This window comes from Bactrocera oleae, chromosome 6 (assembly GCF_042242935.1).
Source record: "Bactrocera oleae isolate idBacOlea1 chromosome 6, idBacOlea1, whole genome shotgun sequence".
In the NCBI taxonomy this organism is placed as follows: Eukaryota; Metazoa; Arthropoda; class Insecta; order Diptera; family Tephritidae; genus Bactrocera; species Bactrocera oleae.
The window spans coordinates 9,638,503-9,662,372 of record NC_091540.1 but is presented as its reverse complement, the minus strand read 5'-3'; the positions used below and the strand labels follow the sequence as shown (position 1 = coordinate 9,662,372).

The 23,870-nt window shown below is 38.4% G+C and overlaps 3 protein-coding genes across 13 annotated transcripts in view; 1 reads left to right on the top strand and 2 right to left on the bottom strand.

Annotated features, from left to right (window-relative positions):
• Positions 1–6,747, bottom strand: part of jim — a 170,447-nt gene extending 163,700 nt beyond the window's left edge. For 2 of the 6 annotated variants that reach the window (XM_070111866.1, XM_070111868.1), the window contains exon 1: positions 6,645–6,746. The gene's annotated coding sequence lies outside the window, so the exon portion shown is untranslated. Of the gene's footprint in view, positions 1–6,644 lie in introns of all 6 variants that reach the window. The other 4 variants (XM_070111869.1, XM_070111870.1, XM_070111867.1 and 1 more) reach the window with 4 other exon arrangements.
• A 1,596-nt stretch (positions 6,748–8,343) lies between these two features.
• Positions 8,344–22,506, top strand: LOC106614912 (DNA-directed RNA polymerase II subunit Rpb4). 5 transcript variants are annotated; one of them, XM_070111188.1, is made up of 7 exons: positions 8,344–8,494; positions 19,675–19,762; positions 19,893–20,751; positions 20,829–21,041; positions 21,108–21,343; positions 21,406–21,698; positions 21,805–21,938. In XM_070111188.1, exons 2-6 carry the CDS (start codon positions 19,699–19,701, stop codon positions 21,633–21,635), a joined length of 1,602 nt encoding a protein of 533 aa, XP_069967289.1. In that variant the 5' UTR covers positions 8,344–8,494; positions 19,675–19,698; the 3' UTR covers positions 21,636–21,698; positions 21,805–21,938. The 5 variants fall into 5 exon arrangements, with proteins under 5 accessions (XP_069967289.1, XP_014086331.2, XP_036216826.2 ...); XM_014230856.3 differs by lacking the exon at positions 8,344–8,494 and adding an exon at positions 8,517–8,735; XM_036360933.2 differs by lacking the exon at positions 8,344–8,494 and adding an exon at positions 19,390–19,603.
• On the bottom strand, positions 17,950–19,339 carry Tsen34 (tRNA splicing endonuclease subunit 34). Of its 2 annotated transcripts, XM_014230824.3 has the most exons (5): positions 19,144–19,339; positions 18,999–19,085; positions 18,675–18,935; positions 18,504–18,611; positions 17,950–18,445 (listed from the first exon to the last, which is right to left on the bottom strand). In XM_014230824.3, the coding sequence occupies exons 1-5, from the start codon at positions 19,229–19,231 to the stop codon at positions 18,066–18,068; spliced, it is 924 nt and encodes a 307-aa protein (XP_014086299.2). In that variant the 5' UTR covers positions 19,232–19,339; the 3' UTR covers positions 17,950–18,065. The 2 variants fall into 2 exon arrangements, with proteins under 2 accessions (XP_014086299.2, XP_014086301.2); XM_014230826.3 differs by lacking the exon at positions 19,144–19,339 and having other exon boundaries at positions 18,992–19,085.
• Positions 22,507–23,870: the final 1,364 nt, after the last annotated feature.

Genomic DNA, 23,870 nt, shown 5'->3' with positions numbered 1-23,870 from the left:
ATTTTATTTGAGATGATACAATTGTGACGTTTATATCTGAGTCGTACGAATTATATCAACTTCACGACAAATATGTATATGCAGAACTAAAAATTCTAGTTAAGCAACATATTATTTATGGGCATGCGCAGAATTATGCAATCTCAAACAGACAAGAAGCAAGAAGCATAACTATACAATTCCATCTTTATTGCAGCCTAATAACCACATGCTATCAAAATCAAGCTGTTACACATATGTCTTCCATGTACATAGATAGCTCTGCAACTGACGTTGTGACGCAGATTACAAGTTGATGCGATCGAAAACAATTTCCGGTAATAATTCGAACACTCTGGTTTATAGAAATTTTGCAGCATTATCGCAAACACAATCAATAATCGGTTTAGCATTTAAAAAAGGCAAAAGGAATTAAATAAAGATACGACCAACAGACAAATAGCAAACGAACGAACGATGGTGCTACAAAAGCCATTCAGAGTGAGGTGTGTTAAGCGTAGCAGCTACTATTGTGCCTGCATTAGGATGGTACTTTGAAAGTATTACATAGGGAATGCTTTTTTTCGATCACAACCTCAAAATCGGTGCTAAACAGAGTTCGAAATATTATATTTATATGTTTAAGACACCACGAGCACGTTAAAAGGTGTGAAGAGCGTACGAAGAGCAGATAATCCTATAAATACTCCGAAAGAACGTAATACTTAAAATCATTGTTAGTATAGTCTAAGATAACAGCAAACTTACTCTTTCAGATTTCAGAATTTATGTATGAAATCTTCGCCTATACTCAGTAGTATTATAGTTCGAGATAGAGGAAAATTATGCAAACTTTTGTTTACCACATTTAAGGAGCAACCTAACATGCATTTATGCCAACAGTTTAGTGAAGTTCACTTCGCTTCACTTCAGTTTGGTTGAGTTGAGTTGATTTGTTGCATTGCAATGCAAACCAATTCAATTGCATAGAATTTAATATTATGAATGCAGAGCAATGAAAGCAATGTGCATGCGCATGCGCACCCCGCCTCCATGTATTGTACATTCGGCTGATTTGCTTGCTGTTTGGTTAGTTGTTGCCACAGTTGGCATGTTCTAAAGGCAATGCACAATAATCTTTTCGCCAGCATGCCAGTCATGCGCTGACAACACACACATACATAGATATCTGTGAGCAACAAATAGTAATTGCCACGCCTCAATAGTGGAGCAGCCACAAGAAGCACCCAGCTTTCTGTAGCTAGGCTATGTCTGCGGAAAATCTATTAAGCGCATGGAATGCTGTTACGCGCCATAAACGAATGTGAGCGTATAAAAATCTGTCTATCTGCGCACCTCACTGCTTGACTGCCCGACTGACGGCTTGCGGATGTACCTGTAAGGTTTGTTGGCTATATATTGTATTGGCCACGGTTGCGCGCGCACCCAAGAATGGATTTTCTTTTACGTTAACAGCAAAACGATCAGCCGATTAGATCAGGTGTGCTCATATGTGGCTATCTATCCTGCAACGGCAGCCGTTTTTGTTGCACAGTTGCTGTTCCGCCGTTATTGCTGCTGCTTGTACAGCATCAGTTATCGCTGGCATCAGGCGTGTCTGTAGTTGCCAGCTTTTGTCACTTGAACAAAGTGTAATTATTTCGAAGCGACACCTCGTCCACGTAGTGTGCGCATGCGCAATTGAGGCCTTAACCGCCATGGCTGCCACTGCAATACCAGGGCTACAGCATGTACATTTGTGTGCAGAAAAACAAGCAGCGACAATTGCAAATAGTGGCAAAGTAACAGCATCAATAGTTGGCGATTAAAACCGTAATTGTCGGTGTTGCCAGCTGAACGCTTGCCGCCATCCGCATTTTCTTGCGTCGTAATCGTTGTCAGCGTAGCGACCAGTAGCTGAAAAATATGTCTGCGCGTTGATCTGGCGTTGCTGTGTTGTGTCCACGCAAGGAGCGCTTTTCCTATTTTTATTTAGAAATTAAGGCAATGCAATAAATCGATTTAATTGTAGCAAGCAAACGAGTTAATTATTTGTCTCGCTGATACAAACACTATCAGTTGGGGAACAGCGATAGTCATTTTTACAGATTCACAAGCATGTTATATGCTGCGCAACATACAGACGAATATAAACATACAGTTAGTTAACCGATGTGTGTGGTATGTGTTGGTTATGGATAGAAACTGCAATGATATAAATCTTTGGTCTCCAATGGCATGGTCTCCGTGTTAAGCGCAAAGATTTAATCTCTGAATGCGTGGACCGTGGCGTTGACACTGTAACGAATATATATTTGGATGGAACACCATAACAGAATCTGTCATCTTAGATACAAGGAGTTGTTGAAGCAGAAACTTTAGTTTTAACTGAATCCCATGGGGTGTTCTATGCCAAATGTATGCAAAGAAGCCGTTTTAAAAATGTGGCAGTTTGAGTTCAGACTAACGGTTACTATAGGTTACTATATATTTTCAAATAAAGGCTTTTCCGATACGAGGGAGATAAGCTTACTAAGGCACTACAATAAGTTAAGTTGTTTGGCATATTTGCCAAAGGCTTGAGTGTTCGCAAGCCGCCGCAGACTCTAACCGTAAGATTTTATTCAGACTAAAAATCTCTAATGGATATTGATTTCACACGTTATAACAGACGCTCCTCGTCAGCAAAGTTGATATTGAAAACTTACATAAAATTAGCCTTTTAAAAAAGTGTAGGTATTAAAGTAGCATGAACTTATAAACAACGAAGGACTATCACCAAACTATCAACCTTTTAAGAGAACCAAGTATTCTACTTGAGGCAGTAGGACTGGGAGTTAAGCAGATATAACAAAGACACACACTAATGGTGGCTTATGCTTGTGCTGACTATACTTGTATATCGCTCCGCATTGTCATCCAGCAGCATAGCTAATCTTGATTTTTATAGTTTAGTCTCTAAATAGAACAAGCTACTCATCTTCAGTTGAGATAGTAATATTTTGCCATCAGCTAATCTGTGCTCGTAAAACTGACAGCATTAAATGCCGCTAAACTTTACGTACGCCCAATACCAAATTTAACTCTGCGTTGTTAGTGGAATCATCACAATTATTATTAATGTCTAATAAAGCCTAATCTACAACACTATTCAAATGTGTATTTAGCCAAACTAGTTTTGCCTGAGATTGCGAAAACCCACATAAACACACTTTATTTAAACAATTTAAATTCTTTGGCAAAACGCCTACTCAATGCATCCTGCTGCCAAGACACGTCTTCAGCAGCCGTGAACTATACAAATTACAAGCAGCAAACAGCTAACAAACGATTACATAAATAACAATCAATTCGCAGCCAACTGGCTGTCAAGCAAACGTCTAATTGTCTGCGAATGCGTCAATTGACAGCGCAACGATTATCTACCCACGCACGCGCGCTCGCCATTTGTCGCACGCACATTTGTATGAAAGTCGACGTACACCCCAAGCGTATACAGGCGAACCTCACACATTAGATTATTAGGATTAAAGCTAAGCAACTGTCGACAGCGTTCTATTTGGCAGGTCGACGTGTAATATCATCATTATGAATGAGGCGCTAAGCCAAGGTACGTCGATAACGTCATTATGTCTGACGGTTGGCGTTCGGTCAGCGCGCAAGCGCACATTACAAATCGCACAAAAAAAAAATTAAATAAATGCATATGCAACGTATTTTTGTGCGTTTTTCAGCTTGTTCACGCGATGTTGGCGACAACAATTATAGTCGCCGCGTCAAAGTACGCTTTAGGTGTTTTAACCGCATTTGATGCCGCTGTCGGCAAATGTCTGCCAGCAATGTGTCATTGTAGACTATGAAAATAGTAAGCGAGAAATGTTAGCCACCAGCGATTTGCACGACTCGGCTAAACGCCTGCACTTGTTCGGCCACTTACGCATGCGTCATGTGCACCGACCTGTCATTTAGCATTAAATACGATTTTGTCATTCACAATCGCGCAAGTAATATGCAATGAGCACGCAAATGACAGCATATGGTACATACAACGTAGAAGAGCAAGCAATAAAGTTTAATGTTGCTACGCTGCACTGCATGCGAGCGTAATGCGCTTGCTTTATTGCAGCGCGTCCTCATTGCGCGTTTTGATATTGTCATATTTGCGTGAATTATGTCACGTCATGCAGGAATGTCCAAGTGCGCACCCAGTATTTTTGAGCCACAGCTCATGTTTTGACCAGCACTATATGATAACGGTACTAAATGAAAGATTTTGCATACACTTTGCTAAGCTAATTGCCTTAGCAGACGAATAAGTCGGCTGTCCAGCAAACTCAAACGTCTGCGTTGGCTTGAAATGTATCCCACAAATCCAGCTGTCTTGAAGACGTGTTAATTTACTTTATTTTGAATGTCAATTTGTATTTATTTGCTACTTGCAACAATGTTGCGTGTCCTGTTTGCTCTTCATTAACAACAAATGTGACTCGTAAAACTTTTCCAAAGCAAAGTCATAAATCTGATATTACGAGGTATACACATAAGTCAAATAAAGCTTAACGTCAATTTAATGTCTAAACATACCAAGAAATCGTGTAACAGTTGACATAAGTTTCGAAATAAAAAAAACTCTGGCAGTTTGACTATTAATTAGCAAATACTTGAGAGGTGATTCTAGTGTTTGTTAGCGATATAGTTTCGATGTAAATTTTCAACTTTGTAGCATTGCAGTATATGTTTGCTTGTGAACAAATAGTTCTACTAGGGAACCTGCCTAGAGGCAGAGCACAATTAAAAAAGAAAAGAGAGATAAGAAAATTGGCGATTCAAAAAAGTAATGGCGAATTTCGAAACAAAAACAATAAAAATTGATTGTCAAATTTGAATAATGAGATTAAGTTAGCTTAGGTCTCGTATACAACGAAATTTGCGAAAGGGCTGACAGGCGGATAGGGGCGAAATGAAATACCTTAAGTGCATGCAGGATCGCCAAGATCATGTGCAAGAGCCTCGAAAGAAAACTCGCATGCTTTTTACTCACACGGTCTCGAAAGGACTGCCGCACGGTTGTTGGCCTCTTGACATGTCACAACTTACTTGCATCACATGCGAGCCGGATAAGTATAAGTAACAACGATACATGCAGAAAGTGCAGAGAAGCAGTCATGGGCGAAACGCCGTTTACATCCTTTAAAATATCTTAGAGCTTCGCAGTTCAAAGGAATAGACGAAGTATCAAACTTAGATATCAAGTTGCTCTTAAGGTTCGCAAAAAGCGTCGACGTCCTGTCTGACGTATACTTCAACGTAGGTGTAGGTATAGCGAAATCAGAAAAGTAGAGAATAAATATCTAGATGTTTCCACCTCACTTTCCACGGATAATGAGATAGTTGAAACGATTTTTTCACATCTCATTTATAAATTATTCAGATAACGAAAAGAGAACGTGAATCTCTACATTGAAGGATGTCTATTTTATGCGAGCAGTTCGGACCAAATTTTATTAGAAGACATTGAAAATCGACTTAGTTTTTCAATATTTTACGACTAAGAATGACACCCAAAACTCTTCAAACCATATATTTCTAAGCAAAGTTTACGAATATAACTAATTAATGCACTTACCAACAGCGTACTTATTTTTTCCCGTTACTTCGTGCACTTCTAAATCGTAATGAGATTGCTTTCGGTACAGTAGAAATGTCAACGCTGTCAACAAAGTCATGACTTCGGGTAAATAGGCCAATGAGTAGTGATTACCTACCCACCAGGTATGCAAAGCTACTGCATTTGCTTACGTCTAATATAATTAAAGGTCTAACTTGAAGCTGAAAACGTGAGCCACCAGCCTTTAACAAGTCGTATGCAAACGAGGAGCACATTCATACATACATACATATGTACACTTGCACTCGCAGTTACATGAAACCACTGCTTAACTTAGCTGCATGCGGCAGTAAGTACAGCAGTGCTTCTCGATTCACTTTCCTAAGTTGCATCAGAAGTTCAGAGTTCAACAGTTGTCTGTGGTTTCAGCCAAATGTGCAAAATGCATATGTGAAACGGCGAAAGAGCAATAAGAAGTAGACTAGTGGTGTAGGTAGAAATGAAATCAGCAGAAAAGTACCCAATGGGCATATGAAAAATATAAAGCAAATATAAGCGCTAAATTGAAAATAAATAAAAAATGTGCAAAAAAGTTAAACCTAAAGAAATTAAATAAAAATAAAACGTGGTTGCTAGTAAGCGGAATGCAGCGGATGGCACGCCACAAAAGGGCGAAAGCGCAACAGCTGCGACAATCTTAAAACGTCAGGCGCTCGTGGAAAGGTGGTAGGTATGTTACCACCCTCGCCAGCTAACTTAGGTGTATGTGCAACAGTATGCATGTAAACATATATCCGGGTGTATGCAGAGTTACTTTCGCATGTGCACTTATTAAAACACATCATTCATACATAAATGTTACATACTGAGTGCGAAAATGTGTGTGTTTCTGCCAAGTATTCTTTAATGTATATTTTGCTCGTAAAATTAAAAATAAACATTGTTGGAAAATGGAACGAAAACAAAAAAATTAATCAAAATATCAGAGAAGTAGAGTGGTTCACTGGAAGACAGCTGTTTAATATTAAATAACACATAAAAAATTATATTTACTTACCAATTTATGACAAAATTTAGGTGTTTGCTGCTTTTTACGCCACAAATTCTGTAATAAACTTTTACTAGTGAAATTATTATATAAAAACACCATCAAAATATTGGTTTTTTTGTATTCCTTTTGATTTAATGACATGTATGTGAAATGTAAATGGCACAAAGAATTTTATTTACAACATCATTTTGAACTCAAAAAAAATATTTGTATTAAATTGTTGATTTTCGCAACATTTGTCAGCCTACAATGCTGAACTTTGATTTATGTAGAAAAACTTCTGCCAGAATAAATTTTTTGCGCAATATGCTTAACAAATTACAAAATACTTGATTATCAATATTATTTTACAAATAATTTTCATAGACATTATTTACATGCTTCAGCAACGGACAATGCCAACGTACAAAATTGTATTTATTTGTATTTGAAAAACATGATATGTGTTATCTTAAAACCATGCATGCATCACTTTTTAACATATTTATTAAAAATTTTCTTTTCACCATTATTTAACACATCAACATTTACATTTTACAAAAATTAACTTTATTGCACACACTTGCGCCGGCCTATGACGCTCGTATGTATATACCTTCGTATTTCAAATAAAAATGCTGCCGGCACTAATTTTTTGCACAAATTAATTAGATAATATTTAACACTATTTAAAATTTAACACAACACTCGATCATCAATATTATTTCATTCAAAATTTTCTATAGCAACTACTGCCCAACCACTGCGCCTGCCCTCAACACACATTTTCGCATAATTTCCGTATAAAAACACCGCCGGCGTTGATTTTTTGCTTAATATCTATAGAACTTATTGCTCACTACTATAAAAATAACAAATTACTTAATTAGTAATAAGTTAACGCAATAAATTTAACACTTTTCACATGCAATTGTTTTTTTATATACACATTTTTCGCACACTCATATTTGCTCGCTAAAAACATTTACTTTTATGTAATTAATATGCAATCGATATATTTGATGCTTTTTTTAAATAAAATACAATTGCCTATTTCCTTTATTAGCAAAACGACTCACTTATCACTTTCGTTAAAATACTTTGCAGCAATTTGATTTTTTGAACACACAGCTGTTTAGTTGTAAATGTAAACACACACGCATAACGGAAACTGACAACCGCCGATTGAAATGGCGGCGGAAGCTGAATTTTGAATGAAGCAGTGTTTACATCGTGTTTATTGAATTATTTAAATATAAGTATTAATTATGTTTTGCAAAATTATGTCTTATTATTAGTTAAAATTTTATATCAAAATTCATAAAATTTGTATATGGTATATTAAATAATACAAGTATATAAGAGTAATTAATTTTTCGAAAAAATTAAAAATATTTTTCATGGACTTTAATTTATTTTCCACGTTTTACGAAATATTTAATTTATTTTTATTTAATACTTAAAACTTTTGCAAAAATATTTTCGTTTATGGCTATTGAATTTGTTTAATAATAATCAGAAAAATTGTAATTTTAAATTAGTAACCAAATAATAATAAAGCATATAAACGCATTACAAACATACAAATACAATATTTATTCCGATGTTATTTTACAACAACAAATTTCAATTAATTTCAAGCAAATGTAAATTTTTTTATTCTACTTTAGTACAACCCTGCGTTTCATCAGATTTCCGTTGCCCTGCTCACTTTTAGTTGTCAATATCCGTACGTCGGTGTGTAAAAGCAAGCTGCTAGCATTAAGAGTGAACAAAAGAAGTGAATTGATGTTTATATAAATCGAAATATTGTTTAACACATTTAAAATTAAATGTCGCTGTAGCGCTCTACTGCTTAGAAGCCAAAAAACATACCGGTTGGTTTTTCATATGTCTTCATTTTGCAAACGAATTTGCGAAGAACAACGTTAGGTATCAGAACGCGGCTGAAAATGTGGGAAACAGAAAAATATTAACTAATTATCGAATAACAAGAGACAAATTGTCGTTAAATGGTCTTAAGGTGCAATATAATAGTCATAAATGACCTAAATTTTTATTTCAATAATATTGATTATAAACCGCTGCGCTACTAAATATCATAGAATATAAGCGTATGTAAGTAGCTACCTCCAGCTGTTAATACAATGTCTCCATTAAACACTCGTTTCACAAGTTGCTTAAATTCCAGTAATTATTTCCACTACAAACAATCATATGCATACGAGTATTTCTCCTATCAATCAGCATTTTCAATTTAGAAAGACATTCTTTGCACAAATTGCTCATTGATTTCCATAAACGCTAGAAATTCCGCAGCATGCCACAACATTGAAATATTTTTGCAATAAATTATGTTTCGCCAAAGCAAATGTGCTGTCATGGCAATGCTCATCAAATCGTACAAACGCCCCGAAAGGCCACGAAAGTACAACCATTTTAAGTAAAATAATTACATTTTTAACAAACGATGAGTTGTAGAAAATTGAGAATGATTATTCAAACTTTTCGAGTAGTACGCTTCGGCGTTGGCTGCAGCGACGAAAACGGCAGTGGTGAGAGCAATTTATTATTAGATATGGAATGGCATGAAGCGGTCAACAATGGCCGACAGACTACAGTCGAGAGTCGACAGCCGCCTACCGTCATCAGCAACTGCCAAATGAAAAGCTCATCAAAAGTGTACAATTGGCAATGCGCACAACAACAATGGACAGGCTGGACAGTAGCTAAAGCGGCAACGGCAACAGCGACATGGACAATGACATCGTGCATATGTATAAACAATGAAACCAAGCGCAGTAGTGATAAGTAGCGTATATGCGGGACTACTTGGTTAGTAGTAGTTGCAATTCTATCTGAGAATGCAGCATGAGCTGATAGATAGCTGGGTGGATGCTTGGTATTTACTTTATACAAGTATAAGTACGAATTACAATTGCTTAATCAGCATTTGTTGCCGCTGACCAAGTTGATATGTTGTTAACAACAATGTGCAGCGCTTGATCGCTCACTGTAATACTTGTACCTTCTAACCAAAATAAGCTGCCTGCTTGGCCAATATTATGGGCATGGAGTGGCCGTACGCCTGAATGCTAACGCAACTGACGATTTGCTTATTGACCAACTGTCTGACGAGCTGGCGCTCAGAGGCAAACCAACAACAATGCAACACAAAAGCAACAACACATCTGTCTGCAATAGCGGGCAAAAGGCGGTGCGGTTGTCGGTGGCAGCAATACTCAGCCGCGCATATGTGCTTGTGCCGTTCCGCTTGGCCGCTGGCCAAATTGAATTTTGCACAGTGATTTAGCTAAATCATCGAAATCCCAAAAAAAAAAAATGTGTGTGCGAGTGTGTGTGTGCCCATATTCTAACTTACTCGTTAGTTTCGCCAAACTTTTAAGCACTTACGTGTGTATGCATGTGCATATGAGCCTCCGCCGGCCAGTTGCCGCTGTAAGCTGCCGTTCATGGGTTAAGCACTTCATCGTTTGGCAGTGCGCGACTAAATTTAAAGCTCAATTTGCTGTGAGGAGCGTAAAAATCGCCGCAATTGTTAATGGTTTGCTGCAATGACTTATGGTTAGTCTAAGGATAGCGCGCAATCATAATGATGATGTGTTATTGAATGTCATTATGTTGTTGTTGATGTTTATGCATATTCGTTCGTACGCTTCATACCGACGCGAAACTACTATAAAATTGGGTGGGACTTCAAAAACGAATCAAAAAGGATTATCTCAGATGAAAAAATTTGAGCTAATAATTGCTTTAAAGCTCAAGTTAGTCGAATTCCAAGTACACTTTTCGCCTACAAGTTGAACAACCGCAACCAAAACTAGAAAAAGCGCGCGCCAGCCAGTGTCACGTTAAAAATTTCTTGGTTTTGACTAGCCCTTGTATGCGGATATGTCTATATACATTTATAATAAGCGGCAATTAAAAATTATGCAATTTATACTAGACTTCCAACCGCAAGCGCATGCAATGCCAGAAATTATTGTTAACACAGCGTTAATACATAATAATGACGATGGCGGAATTGAGACTAAAGCCAAATTTAAGACTTGAGCACTAAGGCAATGATTATTACTAGCAGCACAACTGACAATAACTTTGGCTAAGCACTTTGCTGTTAAACGCGCTCAACTGCGCTCGACTGTATGCCGTTGCTGTTCCTGTTGCTACTGTGCCGACGAGCAGCAAGAAGCTCGGCACGTTTCTGTCTACATACACTTCATAATGAACAGACTGATGTTGAATAAGAATTCCAGCTTCTAATAAGCAGCTTGCCAGCTTGCAAAGCTACAAAAATTGCGCTCTTTCCATTTTTATTTTAGTTCCTATTTTATTATGGCAGCCGATAAGGCATAACCAAAGTGGTCAACTTGCCGTTTATGGTAATGACTGAAATTAGACCCCGAACGCGGACACATGTATAACTCATAGTAAAGCGCAGCCAAGCCAAACAGCCAACGAGCGCTAGTCAGTCAAATAGCAATGTGATGCGACGCGCGGCGGCAGTGTGACGAGACGAAATGTTGCGCGCGTTGCAATTGTATTGCTATTGACTATTTACTGCAACTGCCACTGTCAGCGGCAGACGAGATTAATGACCATATATCTACATATGTACATGCATATTTATCTTACAATGGCGTCGTCTCTAGCCAGACATAACGCGGCTGCAACGCTGAGCGCGCGTGCAACTAAATGACCGCACGAACGCGTATGCGCCACTGTGCGGCTGGCTGCGCGTCTCTCTATTCTTTCATTTTGGACTTTTGTGACAGCCGCCTATTAGTAATGGCCACAACTTGGGCGTCTCTAAAATTGACTAGCTCCAAATACATTTTAGCTATGGCTATTTTACTTTTACAGCCTCATCTAACGTAGTACCTATGTATATGACTGTAGTCAGCCAGTGAGTTGTCCGCTTACGGCGCATAGAACAAAATGAGTAGCAACGGGCAGTACATATACACCTATTTAGTTATATATGCATGCATTTGTGTGTGTATATGTATGTTTGTAGGGTGATTTAATGACCAAACAGCTGAGTACACTTATAAATGCAGTGCGCGCGTCTGTCATTGCCGCGCCGCATCACTGCACCGCTATTTGCTACTCACCATTCGTTTGCGCGCATGTCGAAACAATACTATTTGCCCCAAGTGTTTTGAACCATTTATTTGGTAGTCAAATGTCTTTGGCATGCGCATATGAAATAAAATATAAATTAGCAATAATAACCAAAAACGAAAAAGACATAAATGAAAAGTTTACAACTCCGCGCTCATTCATATTTGGTCAGGCTGCCGTGTGTAGCTTTGCGCGCGCTTCGCTAATATTATTATTAAGCTACTCCATGCCAATTTTAATTAACTGTCAGTTGCGCGCAATGGTCTCAAGCAAGCGCGCAGCTAAATAAAATTACTTATTTTTTTACAAATCATTTGTTGCTTTCACACACACATACTCACATATACATACAAGTATTTGTGCCAACATTAGTCATAGCTGGCTGACTCTTTGCCGCGCTTAATGCCATTAAAGTTCGCCGTGAAAGCGCTCGTTAACAACACGCCAAGGAATTTGTGCGATTTTACCACATAAAGGCGTTCGGCTTGGCACAGAGCGTGTTGGATTGGTTAAAATTCCTCGGCTGCTTTTGCTCAAAGGTGGTATGAAAAGTGTAAATCGCTTTTATATTTGCGCGATTTGTTAACCCAAAATTTAGGACATGTCTGCGGTAGGCCGACGCGAAGGCGTTTGTGGCTGGGCGCCGAAGTGTGCAAATGCGGCAAATGTCGTTTCGAGTCGCGACAACTGTGTGGGGTGGGGCGATATGCCAGAAATGGTGTACGGCGCCAAAGTATCCCGTTTGAGTATTGTAGTTTGGCGCCAAAGCGTGTAGCCAGGTAAAATGCAGTCACAAGTGGTTGTAAAAGGAAAGGTTTACTAATTTTAAATAAGTAAAACTTGCAATAATTGCAATGCAACGTTTATGGGAGAAATGCGTGCGATAAGATAGCTATTGTTACAGTTAATGTGGCACATTGACCAAAATTTTTTAAGCATTTTATCAAATGCGGAAACATTTATACGTGCATTGATAAAGTGAAAGTCTTTAATGACGTGTTGTTGTTGTTGTAGTGGCAAAAAACATTGCTCCGACAATATTGAGAACTGCTATCGAGTTAACGGTTTTTAAGCGATTGAAAATTCGGATCCGTTTAAATTACATAGAGCAGTCTGTCGTGGCTTCATACGCTGTGTCTTGCCATAGTGTCAGATTTTTGGTTAGTAGTATTAGGTAACTATAGCAAAGTGGTCGAAACTTAGGTGACCGTATTTGTCCCGCCAAAAACTGGCGCCGTTGTTTTTAGTCATCGATTTTTTCCATATTATAATTCACTGAAAATCGCGACATATAATAGCTTAGAGAGCAATACAATTGTATTCAATTCATTCTTTTTTTTTTTCTAAGCCCGGGACGGCCGGGACGCTTAACACGGAATCCAGACTGTCCAATATATATGCACGTCAGCTAAGTCTAAACGGTCTAACTACATTAAGGTCGGCTCTCTTTATCACTCATCACAAGCGCTGTCGACAACTCATCAGCTTCAGCTCAGCTCAAAAGCTATTGTCGTATGAGAACAAGCTGACTGAGCGCCTGACAGTGAGATTACCTTAGCTCACCGCTTGAAAATAATACAACCTCGTACATACTCGTACTTGGCTTGAACTAATCAGTGGGAAAAAAGTTGTGCGGATTCAGCTCTCATCAAAAACAAAGTGGCAGAACGAGCTTTCAGCAACTCGGTGGAATAATTGTATGTATGCTCATAACACCGATGAAGCCGTTGCAATTTTGTTGTTCGAGCCTAACCAAAACACCATTATACCCAACGGATTAGATACATAAAACATATATCATCACGTTTAAAATCACGTTCCACAAATTAACTGTCACCTAAATGACAGCCAGCGATGTGTAATTGAAAAATGTTGCAACAATGCATAAATCTCTATGACAAAACACATATGGACATATCACACCAGCAGCATGTGCGCATGACAAATGTGTGGGCGTGTCAATTGATTTGAAATCCATTCAATTTGAAAGCGACAAGAGTAGCGACTACAAAGAGTCAACAAAGAGCCAGCCGGCGTGGATAAAGTTGAGCGCCTAAATCCAGCGCAAAAATATTGCCGATCGTAAACCAGCGCATAAATTTTCACAACTGTCGGCAGGCAGTAAATTAAACCGCCATAAAACAGGATAATTAAACCAGCGACACTGAATGTAGTAGCCACAAAATAGCTGTAGGCGCACAGACTTAGCTTGAATTGTCATGCGGCAATAGGCGTCAGTGCGCGCGCGTAGCAGCAATAGCTAAGCTTATAGGCCAGCGCGTCGCTGCTAGTGTTAAGCGTGTGCTGTACTAATAGCAGTTAAAATTAGAGTTTAAACAGCTTTACGCGAACTCCGGCAGCAATAGAAATTGCAACAACAACATCAACAACAATAGCGGGTATAAAGTAGCGATTAATAAAATATCGACAACGATCGGTCTTTGCTGCCGCTGACAAGTGTCCATTGGTAGCGGCCACAACATATTGCCCTGTTGCATGTTATATACGTGTACAACACGATGCGCGTGTAAGTGTTGCTGCGTCTGCTGTTGTTGCCACTGCTTGCCGCAGGCCGCATGCAACACGCAAACACTTGTACGCCAATTGACAATCGCTTTTGGTCGTTAATTTTCTATTGCTGGGCTTCTGCCGACAGCGACGTACCATAAAGATGGCGGTATTTCGGCATTCCTCGTTGACTGTCAGCTTCCTGAAGTTTTTTATTGTGCACGCGCTTTGTTTAAGGCACTGCAATCAACCAGCCAGTTCTTCGTGTACACATTCGTCTTCGACAATTAATGATGGCTTTAAATAGAAAGAATGAAAGTTGCATAGTAGTTGCGCGTGGCACAGTAGTTGCGTTCACTAAACGGACAGTAGGCAGTAATCCATGAAATTAATGATTGCATTGCACAAGATCTCTTCTAGAGTGATTCTGCGGCATTAGTTGGTAATATGAGACTGGCGTACGATAAGTTATTATTTTCTGGAAGATTTGAGTGAAAGGAGTCTGCGTTACTTTCCTGACTACCACTTAGTCCCTTTAGTTGATGGGTGCGTAAAGCTGCCTCTAGACGCCTGTTTTTATGAAAAAAGAATCAAAGGATCTTGAGTGACGTTTTTCGGCGAACATACGTCCATTTCGTCATACGTTACATTCCGGCTCAAATTTGATTTTTTTTTCTATCTATTTCTAACTCTCCACTATAGATCTCGGTTTGAGAAAAACGACAGACTCTGCCAGTCTCTAGAGAAGCGTATGGAAGCTAGTACTCTTCACATCACAAATATAAGTGAAGATAGCGCCTGTCGTGAGCTGAAGCGCTCTGTGATAGTCGGGTCAGCAAACCCTGAAGGTCTCGCGTTTGTATCCGTCTAAAGAGGTTAACCTCGGCGGCATTCCTAAATATTATTTAGAGAATGATTTTTGCGTTACAACTACAGCAACTCTGTGATATGAAAACTTAACGTGATGTTTCAAAAGAGAAAACGAAAATGCATTCGAAGAGTGTTGCCTGACAAACAACACCCAAATGGCGATGGCTGTTATGGATAAACGGTTCTCCGGTTATAAATACGCACTCTTTTGGAAACGATGATAATATGTTGTCAGCCGCTGTTGGTCTTCAAATAGAGGGTTTTAACGAAAAATTTACTCCAGCAATTGGAGTCGAACGCACTGCGGTATAAAGAAATCCCTTAATATTTGTTATTATTTCATTTTGTAAAGCAAACTCAGTTTTATAGCGAACCTTTGTGAGCGAGAACATTAAGCGTGTGCATACCTGAAGTGATGGCCAACAATAGTCAAGCGCTGCTCAATCACACAAAGCTTTTAATAGCGGTAATTTGTTTCGTTTCCTACTGTTTCGTTTAATTACCCGCTGTTATATTACGGCTACTGAAATGTACCAAAAAAGCCATAATTTATTGGAGCTTAAGCGTTTGCTAAGAAGAAGAATTTTATGCACAACTATTTTATGGCAGCATTCCTTTTCTTCTCAGAACACTTTGTTTCACGTTAATGCATTTCAATTGCTCCACGCATGCGCCTTTCATCGATAGATTGCTTTATGCGTGCCTCAAACGTTTTTCTCGCGTTGCAACAACTTTTGTATGCAGATATACATATGCGTTTGTGCGTTTGCGCGACTTGTTGCTGCCAACAAATGCCGACATGACAGCATTTTTGCCAGACACGCTTGTTCAACACGCCGCTGGACGGGCGCACGACGCGCTCGCTTGTCGATCTTTTACTGAACGGCAACGTTGTTGTTGCGCGTTGTTGGTCATTTGTGTTTTTGGTGGTGTTTTCTTATCAGCATTTGCATGTCCTGTCTGTGTCGCTGTAATGTTGCAATTAAGCGTCAGCGTGTCGCGAACGTGCAACGCGTTAAAGCGTACAATATTTGTCAATTTTCACTGGAATTTCCATATCATTTGCCAGTTTGGTCGGCGCGCCGTAGCGTTGGTAGTCTGTACACCGTCACGCAGCCAAAAACTAAAGTTCACTACATGTACTGCGCCGGAATGTCTACAAGTATGAACAAAAAAATATGCATGCGTGCAACACGCCCTGCTGTCTGTGGCAGATTTTGGCTGTCCAGGCTTTGGCATGTGCTAAATAGCGAGGCGTTCGTTGATTGAAGCTGTGAACTGTTGGTAAACATTTAACCAAAAATTAAAAAAAAAAAAAACAAGAAAAAACGTTATATATATATATATAATACCCTTTACAAATACAAAAGGTTTCTTAGAAGAACTTGATCGTTCAGTTTGTATGGCAGCTATATGCTATAGTAGTCCAATCTGAACAATTTCTGCGGAGAGTTCATGATTGCCTCAGATTATGATCCGTTCCAAATTTCGTGAAGATATCTCGTCAAATGAAAAAGTTTTCCATACAAGAGCTTGATTCCGATCGTTCAGTTTGTATGACAGCTATATGCTATAGTGTTCCGATATCGGCCATACCAACAAATGGGCAGCTTCTTGGTGAGAAATGGTCATATCCTAAATTTAAGATGGATATCTCAAAAACTGAGAGACTAGTTCGCGTATATAGAGACAGACGGACAGACGAACATGGCAAAATCAACTCAGCTCATGCTGATCATTTTGATATATATTTTATTGGGTATATGACGCTTCCTTCTGGGTGTTACAAACTTCGTGACAAACTTAATATACCCTGTTCAGGGTATAAAAAATCTCTTGAAATAAGCTGTCGAGAACTGTCGGGCGACAGCATATGTAAATTTTTAGCAGGAAATGTGCCGTCGAGACCACTTTAAGCATGTGACGAAGGTTAAAACGAAAAGCTTTGTTATTTTCAACAGAAACTTTCTTTGGTTAGGTCTACCGGTTGTTGTTGTTGTAGCGGTTATCTAACCCCTGTTTGCGTGGCAAGGCTCAAGTTAGTTGTCAGCGAAAGCAGCTAACGGAAGGCACAGGAACCTTGCTGTTTCGACGAGGTCGGACCATAGGGGAGAGGTATTAGATGAGCAAACCACCACCCATAGCAGACGTAGAGCTCGAGTTGCCTCGCGAAACCAGAGTGACCCTCGCGCAACTTCGTTCTGGATACTGTAGCAGGTTAAACTCCTACTTATCCAGAATAGACCCCGACATACCAAACAAATGTCCTGCGTGCAATGAGTCTCTGCATGACATTAACCACCTCTTTGCATGCCCAACAAATCGCACTCATCTAACACCCTTCTCCCTATGGACCGACCCCGTCGAAACAGCTCGTTTCCGTTAGATGACCTCGACGACAACGAATCTGGAATTTATCACCGAAACGGGGACTAAGTAACCGTTACAACAACAACAGGTATTAGATGAGCTATTCACACGACAGTCGGGTCTACGAAGCCGGAACGGACCCATATTTTTAACCGGGATGGCATGTCTCATGGCTTCATAAATTTGATGTTGTTGTTGTTGTTGTAGCGGCAGAATTCTGCCGAATTGACAGTCCTTGGTCGGATAAAATCCGGGTCCGTTCCACATATACATAGACCCGACTGTCGTGGGAACGGATTGACATAAATTTGATCAAATGATCTGACCTCCTCAGCATTTTCAAATTATTGACTATCGAGTGCCCAAAAAATTCAAGTTCCAATTCGCCAACGCTTTCGTAACCATAAAATTCCGTAAAATATAGTAACATATTACTAAATCCATTTCATAAATTAAACACAAATTTTATTTGCTAATACAGTTTATAACTGTGCATTGACTCTAAAACATTTTCAAGGCAGTTTTTAATTACAATAACCATATTATACATTTCTCTCAGCTTTCTTTACTTGGTGCTGCGACAGCACCTAACTTTTCTCTATTACCCTCCCACTGCACAGTTTGATAGTGTACTTCACGCTCAACTTTTGTATCCGTTTCCGCTCGTTCTTCGCCAAAATAAGCAAATATGCAAATCTTATTGACTATTACAGATAAACGCACTTTGGCTATCATGTCTAAAGGTTGTATGATCGGTGTATCAAGTAGTATCACAATATGTGAGGCATGATATTGTAGGGGATCGCCGGGATAAAGCAGAAAATCAGCGCCGAATGCATCACCCGCGGTGACATAGTAACCACGCGTCCAAAAATCGCAAAACACTTTATATTTAAGAGCGTTTTCGATGGCAGGTAGGTCGACAGTTTTGAAAGCTGTAAGCATGAATCGTTAAAAAACTTTGTTTATTTTATAAATATACAAACTATTTACGGTGTGTTTGCTTATGCGCGCACGCTATTTCCAATTGCGCATTCTTGCGTTCAAATACGAAATTATCAGCAGTTTCTTGCAGAATTTTCGAAGCATCTATCACAATATCTATTAAAAAATATAGTTTTAGATAAAATATTTTTTTTAAATCAGTTTTTCTTTAAGTTATACCGGCTTCAAGTACACCTTCCTTTAAAAGCTTCCTTCGCTTTCCCTCAAGTATTTTACTTATATTACGTTCAGTCTCACGTAACTTTTCTGTCTTAAGCGTTTCTGCTTGGGATGCAAAACCTGCCTCTAACAAGCCATGGTACTCTGCCAACTCATTGGCAACCGGCACACGCAGTAAAGATTCTTGCTTTGAGACCAATTGCGCAATGTCACGTTCTACTAAAAATCGTGTTTCGTACGGCGTCAATTCCAGCGGTAGAGCTAAAGAAGAAAGTATACAGTTTAAAAAGTGCGAAAAAATGTGTATTTAATGTTACAATTAACTGCAATCATTCGCCGACCATCCACGCATATTACATGTGCCCACCAATGCACCCACAATGCGGTGCTTCTGCCGCAATGTCATATAGTCTGTAATAGTAATTTTGTGGTTTTTAAGTTAATATGACACGTAAATATATTTACTCACCGTCCACATTGAATACATATCCAGTGCCATTGATTAATGTTAAATTAATTTTGTTAGCTGCATCTTCAACACGCACCGGAGCATCCATTGTTTTGTTTACGAATTAGATGAAAACAAATTTTATACAGCGACATCTATACGACGATTTTACCAAAGAGTTTTGTATATTTATTTGCATTCGCCCAAGCGCGTTTTAACTTAATTAATAAAAAAGAAAATTATTGTAACAAAATCACGAATTAGTTAAATATTCAAAAACATTCAAATGAATGTTTGAGTAGCAGAAATATTGTTGACTGTGCTTGCAATATTGCATTATTAATTTAAGTATTATTCATTGGTGACTTTGCTACATCTGGAAAACTAAAATATCTAAATGTCAAAAACTGGGGTGACTTTGCTACATCTGGCAACACTAAAATATCTAATTGTCAAAAACTGGGAAAGCCGACTTGTCAGAGTATGATTTTATATTATTTGTGCACTTCCATATTAATTTCGTTGTAAAAGTTTAATTCCATTTTTAAACAGTTAAGTGAACACATTAAAAGCAAGATGTCTTTCATGAATCCCGTGGATATGGTTGAGGAAGATGCTGCGGATCTTCAATTTCCAAAGGGTAAGTTAACGTATTATTTTGTGATCTGTGTTCCACAAGTGAAACGCGCTACTTTAGTGTTTATGAAAGTTTTGCGATAAAATTGGACGCAACAATTTTTTTTTTTTTTTTTATCATTTTCATTTTGTAGTCAAATTAGAAGCGCCGAATAATTTGTCAAAAATGAATGGCAACCAACAACAGCACATAACAAAAGTGCGCCACAAAGCTGATACAAAATATATAACTACCTACTATAATGCCGAAGAGTTCAACAGAACGCTCGAGCAACGTACCAAAGCGATACACAGAAATAATGTGGACTACTTAGAAGCTGGTGTAAATAACACGGAACGTTGTAGCACTTGCAATGGCGATCTCTACGAACCATATATAAAGTGTCCCGATTGTGAGTCCACGCTGCTGTGTATGCAATGCTTTGCGCAGGGACGCGAAACTGCCACGCACCTTAATACACATTCTTATATCATTATGCGCGATGATATACAGATTTTCCCAGGTGCAAATAATTGGACTGCAAGGGATGAGCGTATATTACTACGCACGCTAGAAAAGAAAGGCTACGGCAATTGGGAAGCGGTGGCGAACGCATTACATCTCCGACATAGTGCGGACGAATGCCGTCAACATTATCATAATTATTACTTTGGTGGCATCTTTGAACGCCTGCTTGGTATGACACATTCAAAAAATGCCTACTTTCCTCAACGCATGCCTTATGTGGTAAAAATGCGCTCGGTGGATCCGCCGCGTAGCGATGAGCCTGGTACAATGCAATTTAAAATGATGGCGGGTTATCGCTGCGCACGTGGTGACTTCGACACACCATACGACAACTCAGCTGAGGATCTATTGACGACAATTATGCAGGATACCTTTGACACGCATGCTGCAACAGATGACTACGAAGAAACGCTTGATGAAAATAGTCGTAATGCTTATGAGGAATTGCAATTGGCAGTTGTGGCGGCTTATAACAATCGCTTGAGGTATTAGCGTTTATATATATACATTATTGTTTGCAATAAATTAAAATTTTTTGAATAATTTGTGCTTATAATTGCAGAGAACGTGAACGTCGTTATAAAATAATACGTGATCATGGACTTATAATGGCAAATCGTACGTTGGGCTGGATTTCCAAGTATAGTGAGGCTTTAGGTTCGGAGTCAAATTGCAGTCGTTTTCTTTCCTTCATGCAAATTTGTAATCCTGTTAAGTTTGATATGTTGGTTGAATCACTAAAATATTTTACAGATACACAGAAGACAATTTATCGGTGAGAATTTTGTTGTAAAAACTATTACATATATAAAAATTATAACCACACTTTTACATCCAACAGTTTATATGAGTTGCGTCAGAATGGTGTGCGCACACTAGCAGGTGGTGCGTTGTATTTCAAATCAAAGAAACGTCGTGCACAACAACAGCGTGATCGCCAAAAAGACGTAAACTATCGACAACTGCACGATTGGCGTAAGCTAATACCAAGCACTCAAACGCTTGTACCAAATCCCTTTGCAACATCTAATGTTGTAAGCAATCCTAGGCGAAAAGCTGGACCTATGGACATTATCGGTTTGTTAAATAAAATTGCAAATTTTACATTTTATTGAAAACAATTTTTTTTTACCTGCTAGGTATGCCCGGTTATACCCGACTCACCGATGGCGAACGCAAACTGTGTAGCGTTGAGCGTGTAGCTCCACAAGCATATATTGACTATAAAAATATATTAATAGCGGAAAACATGAAAATGGGTCATTTGCGCTTGGCCGATGCGAGACGTTTAATCAAAATCGACGTCAATAAAACACGTCAAATATACGATTTCCTGATCGAAAATGGACACATAAATAAACCCTTGTGATTTGTTTGCCTTTTAGCGGCGCGCAACAAGTACCAACAACAAGCTTGTTTATTATTGATAGATGTTAGTTTCAGTTGCGTTTCACTTGTGTTGCACATGCGTATTTCTTTAACAGCTATTTTAATATGTTAGTAATAAAATTAATAAAATAAAATTTCATCGTTCACAGAATTTGAGAACGCAGAGACGTTGCTGATCTCCGAAGTGCACATGCTGCTTGACCATCGTAAACGACAGAATGAATCCGCCGATGAGGAGCAGGAATTCTCCGAAGTTTTCATGAAGACATACGCATACACAGACAGTTTTCGCAAATTCAAAAATAAGGAAACAATTGCAGCGGTACGCAGGTTAGTAACAGCCTTCTAAATAACCAACAAAACTACTTTTCACTCTTATTCACTAAAATACCAAACCTAAATCCTTGATCTTACAAAAAACCAACTAAAGCATTAACATTGTTCTCTTCAGTCTTTTGATGCAGAAAAAATTGCATAAATTCGAATTGGCTGCACTGGGTAATCTGTGCCCTGAGGCGCCCGAAGAGGCTAAGGCGTTAATACCATCGTTAGAGGGACGTTTCGAAGATGAAGAGTTGCGACAAATACTTGACGACATAGGAACTAAACGCAGCTTACAATACTGATGTGTTGCAACAATTTTTCATACATTCTTTTATAAATACTGTAACTATAAAGCAAGTTTCGTAGAAATGAAATTGTAAAAAGGCAAAAAACAAACATGATTTGGCTCCTAAACAGGATTTTGCTATTACCATATCTCTTAGAATGATGCACAAGCATTTTGCCAATTGTCTTCTACTTGAAAAATAAAAGATTTACAAGTGTAATTTATTTATAATATTATATAATTAGTCTTTAGTATCATATAATATATATATATATGTTAATAACGGGTGATTCTAAGTTAAGAACTGTTTTCGACAGATCTGCGACTACTGCCGTATGGTATATTTATAACTCAGTAGTTAAATGCATAGAAGCGTCGTTTGAGAAGAGCAGCACCGCTTTGGTTGCCTGGATGTAGTGGAACGCAGACGAAGCAGCTTCAGACGTGTCAGAACACTGCCCTGCATACAATAACAGTATGCCTCCTGATGTCTACCATCGACCAGCTGCATGGAAAGACCTGCATGCTTCTAATTAAGAAACATAAAACGCTACTCGCCAAGCAATTTATGCTAGGCTGCTTTCGTAGCATTGTAAATTACCCTTGCAACCAGTAGCTTGAATCGACATCGCCTCCTAGGAGCATCAAGAGAGCATTCGTTAATTATAACGACGCAACTAACTTCAGACAAGCACTGAACGCCATTTACAGTGTAGCTATTAACTCCTTTACTTACTACCAAGCAATGAATGGCGTCTTTGTACTCAAACCACCACCAATTGCAGGCGAAGAGCTGCGCGAATCTAGAGTAACCCTTTCCTAACTTTGTTCTGAATATTGTATCAAAATCGACCATAACATTTCAAATATTAGGTGTAGTAATAAGAAATCCATTATTTTTCCAATAAATGGCGTTATTTATTTGTAACTCGCGTTGTATAAGTCCGACCGGGTTCGGCTAGATGGCGTTAGAAAGATGATATTTCGTACTAAAAGAGCTTTTCTGACAGTTTTGTTGTTGATTGATTCAATTTTACCCTAATATACATATATACATAAATATTGGGGTGGGCCAAAAAAATATTTTTTTTCCCTTAGATACCGTGAAAATTGTGTCCCAAATGACGATAAAAGAATTCTAGTATAGTTTGAAATTTTAATATTAATATTATATTAACAGATGGCGGATTGTATTTTCGATATATGTATACTGTATTTTACATACTAAATGAACAACACAGGAATATTTTCTTATACTCATTTTGGAAATATTTTTTTTTCTTGGTCCACTCTAATACTTTCATAAGACATTAGACTAAAAGACATTTGAGAAAAAATTTTTTTTTTCGATCCACCCTAATACATTTATGAGACATAAGACTAAAGGTGTTAAAGTGAACTTTTTGTTTTGTCTATGAAGGGAGTCATTGACATTTTGTTGTTATTGTTTACTTTTCAACAATTTATCTATTGTTTTGTTGCACATAATTGCCATGGATTACAGCCAATGTTGCTTATTGCAATTTTTCCAAAGCTTTTTTTATACTCGAGCAATTCCAAGTGCAATATATTTCTGTCATTGCAAGACAGCTATGTACAAATGTA

Bases quoted from the DNA above. Each gene is read 5' to 3' on its own strand.
- LOC106614912 (XM_036360933.2), top strand. From the start codon at position 19,520: ATGTCAAAAACTGGGGTGACTTTGCTACATCTGGCAACACTAAAATAT. The intron at 19,604-19,674 runs GTATGATTTTAT...ATTTTTAAACAG, and splicing joins GGGAAAGCCGACTTGTCAGA to TTAAGTGAACACATTAAAAG. The intron at 19,763-19,892 runs GTAAGTTAACGT...TTCATTTTGTAG, and splicing joins GGATCTTCAATTTCCAAAGG to TCAAATTAGAAGCGCCGAAT.
- Tsen34 (XM_014230824.3), bottom strand. From the start codon at position 19,231: ATGGATGCTCCGGTGCGTGTTGAAGATGCAGCTAACAAAATTAATTTA. The intron at 19,086-19,143 runs GTGAGTAAATAT...TTACTATTACAG, and splicing joins ATATGTATTCAATGTGGACG to ACTATATGACATTGCGGCAG. The intron at 18,936-18,998 runs GTTAATTGTAAC...TTTCTTCTTTAG, and splicing joins ATGGTCGGCGAATGATTGCA to CTCTACCGCTGGAATTGACG.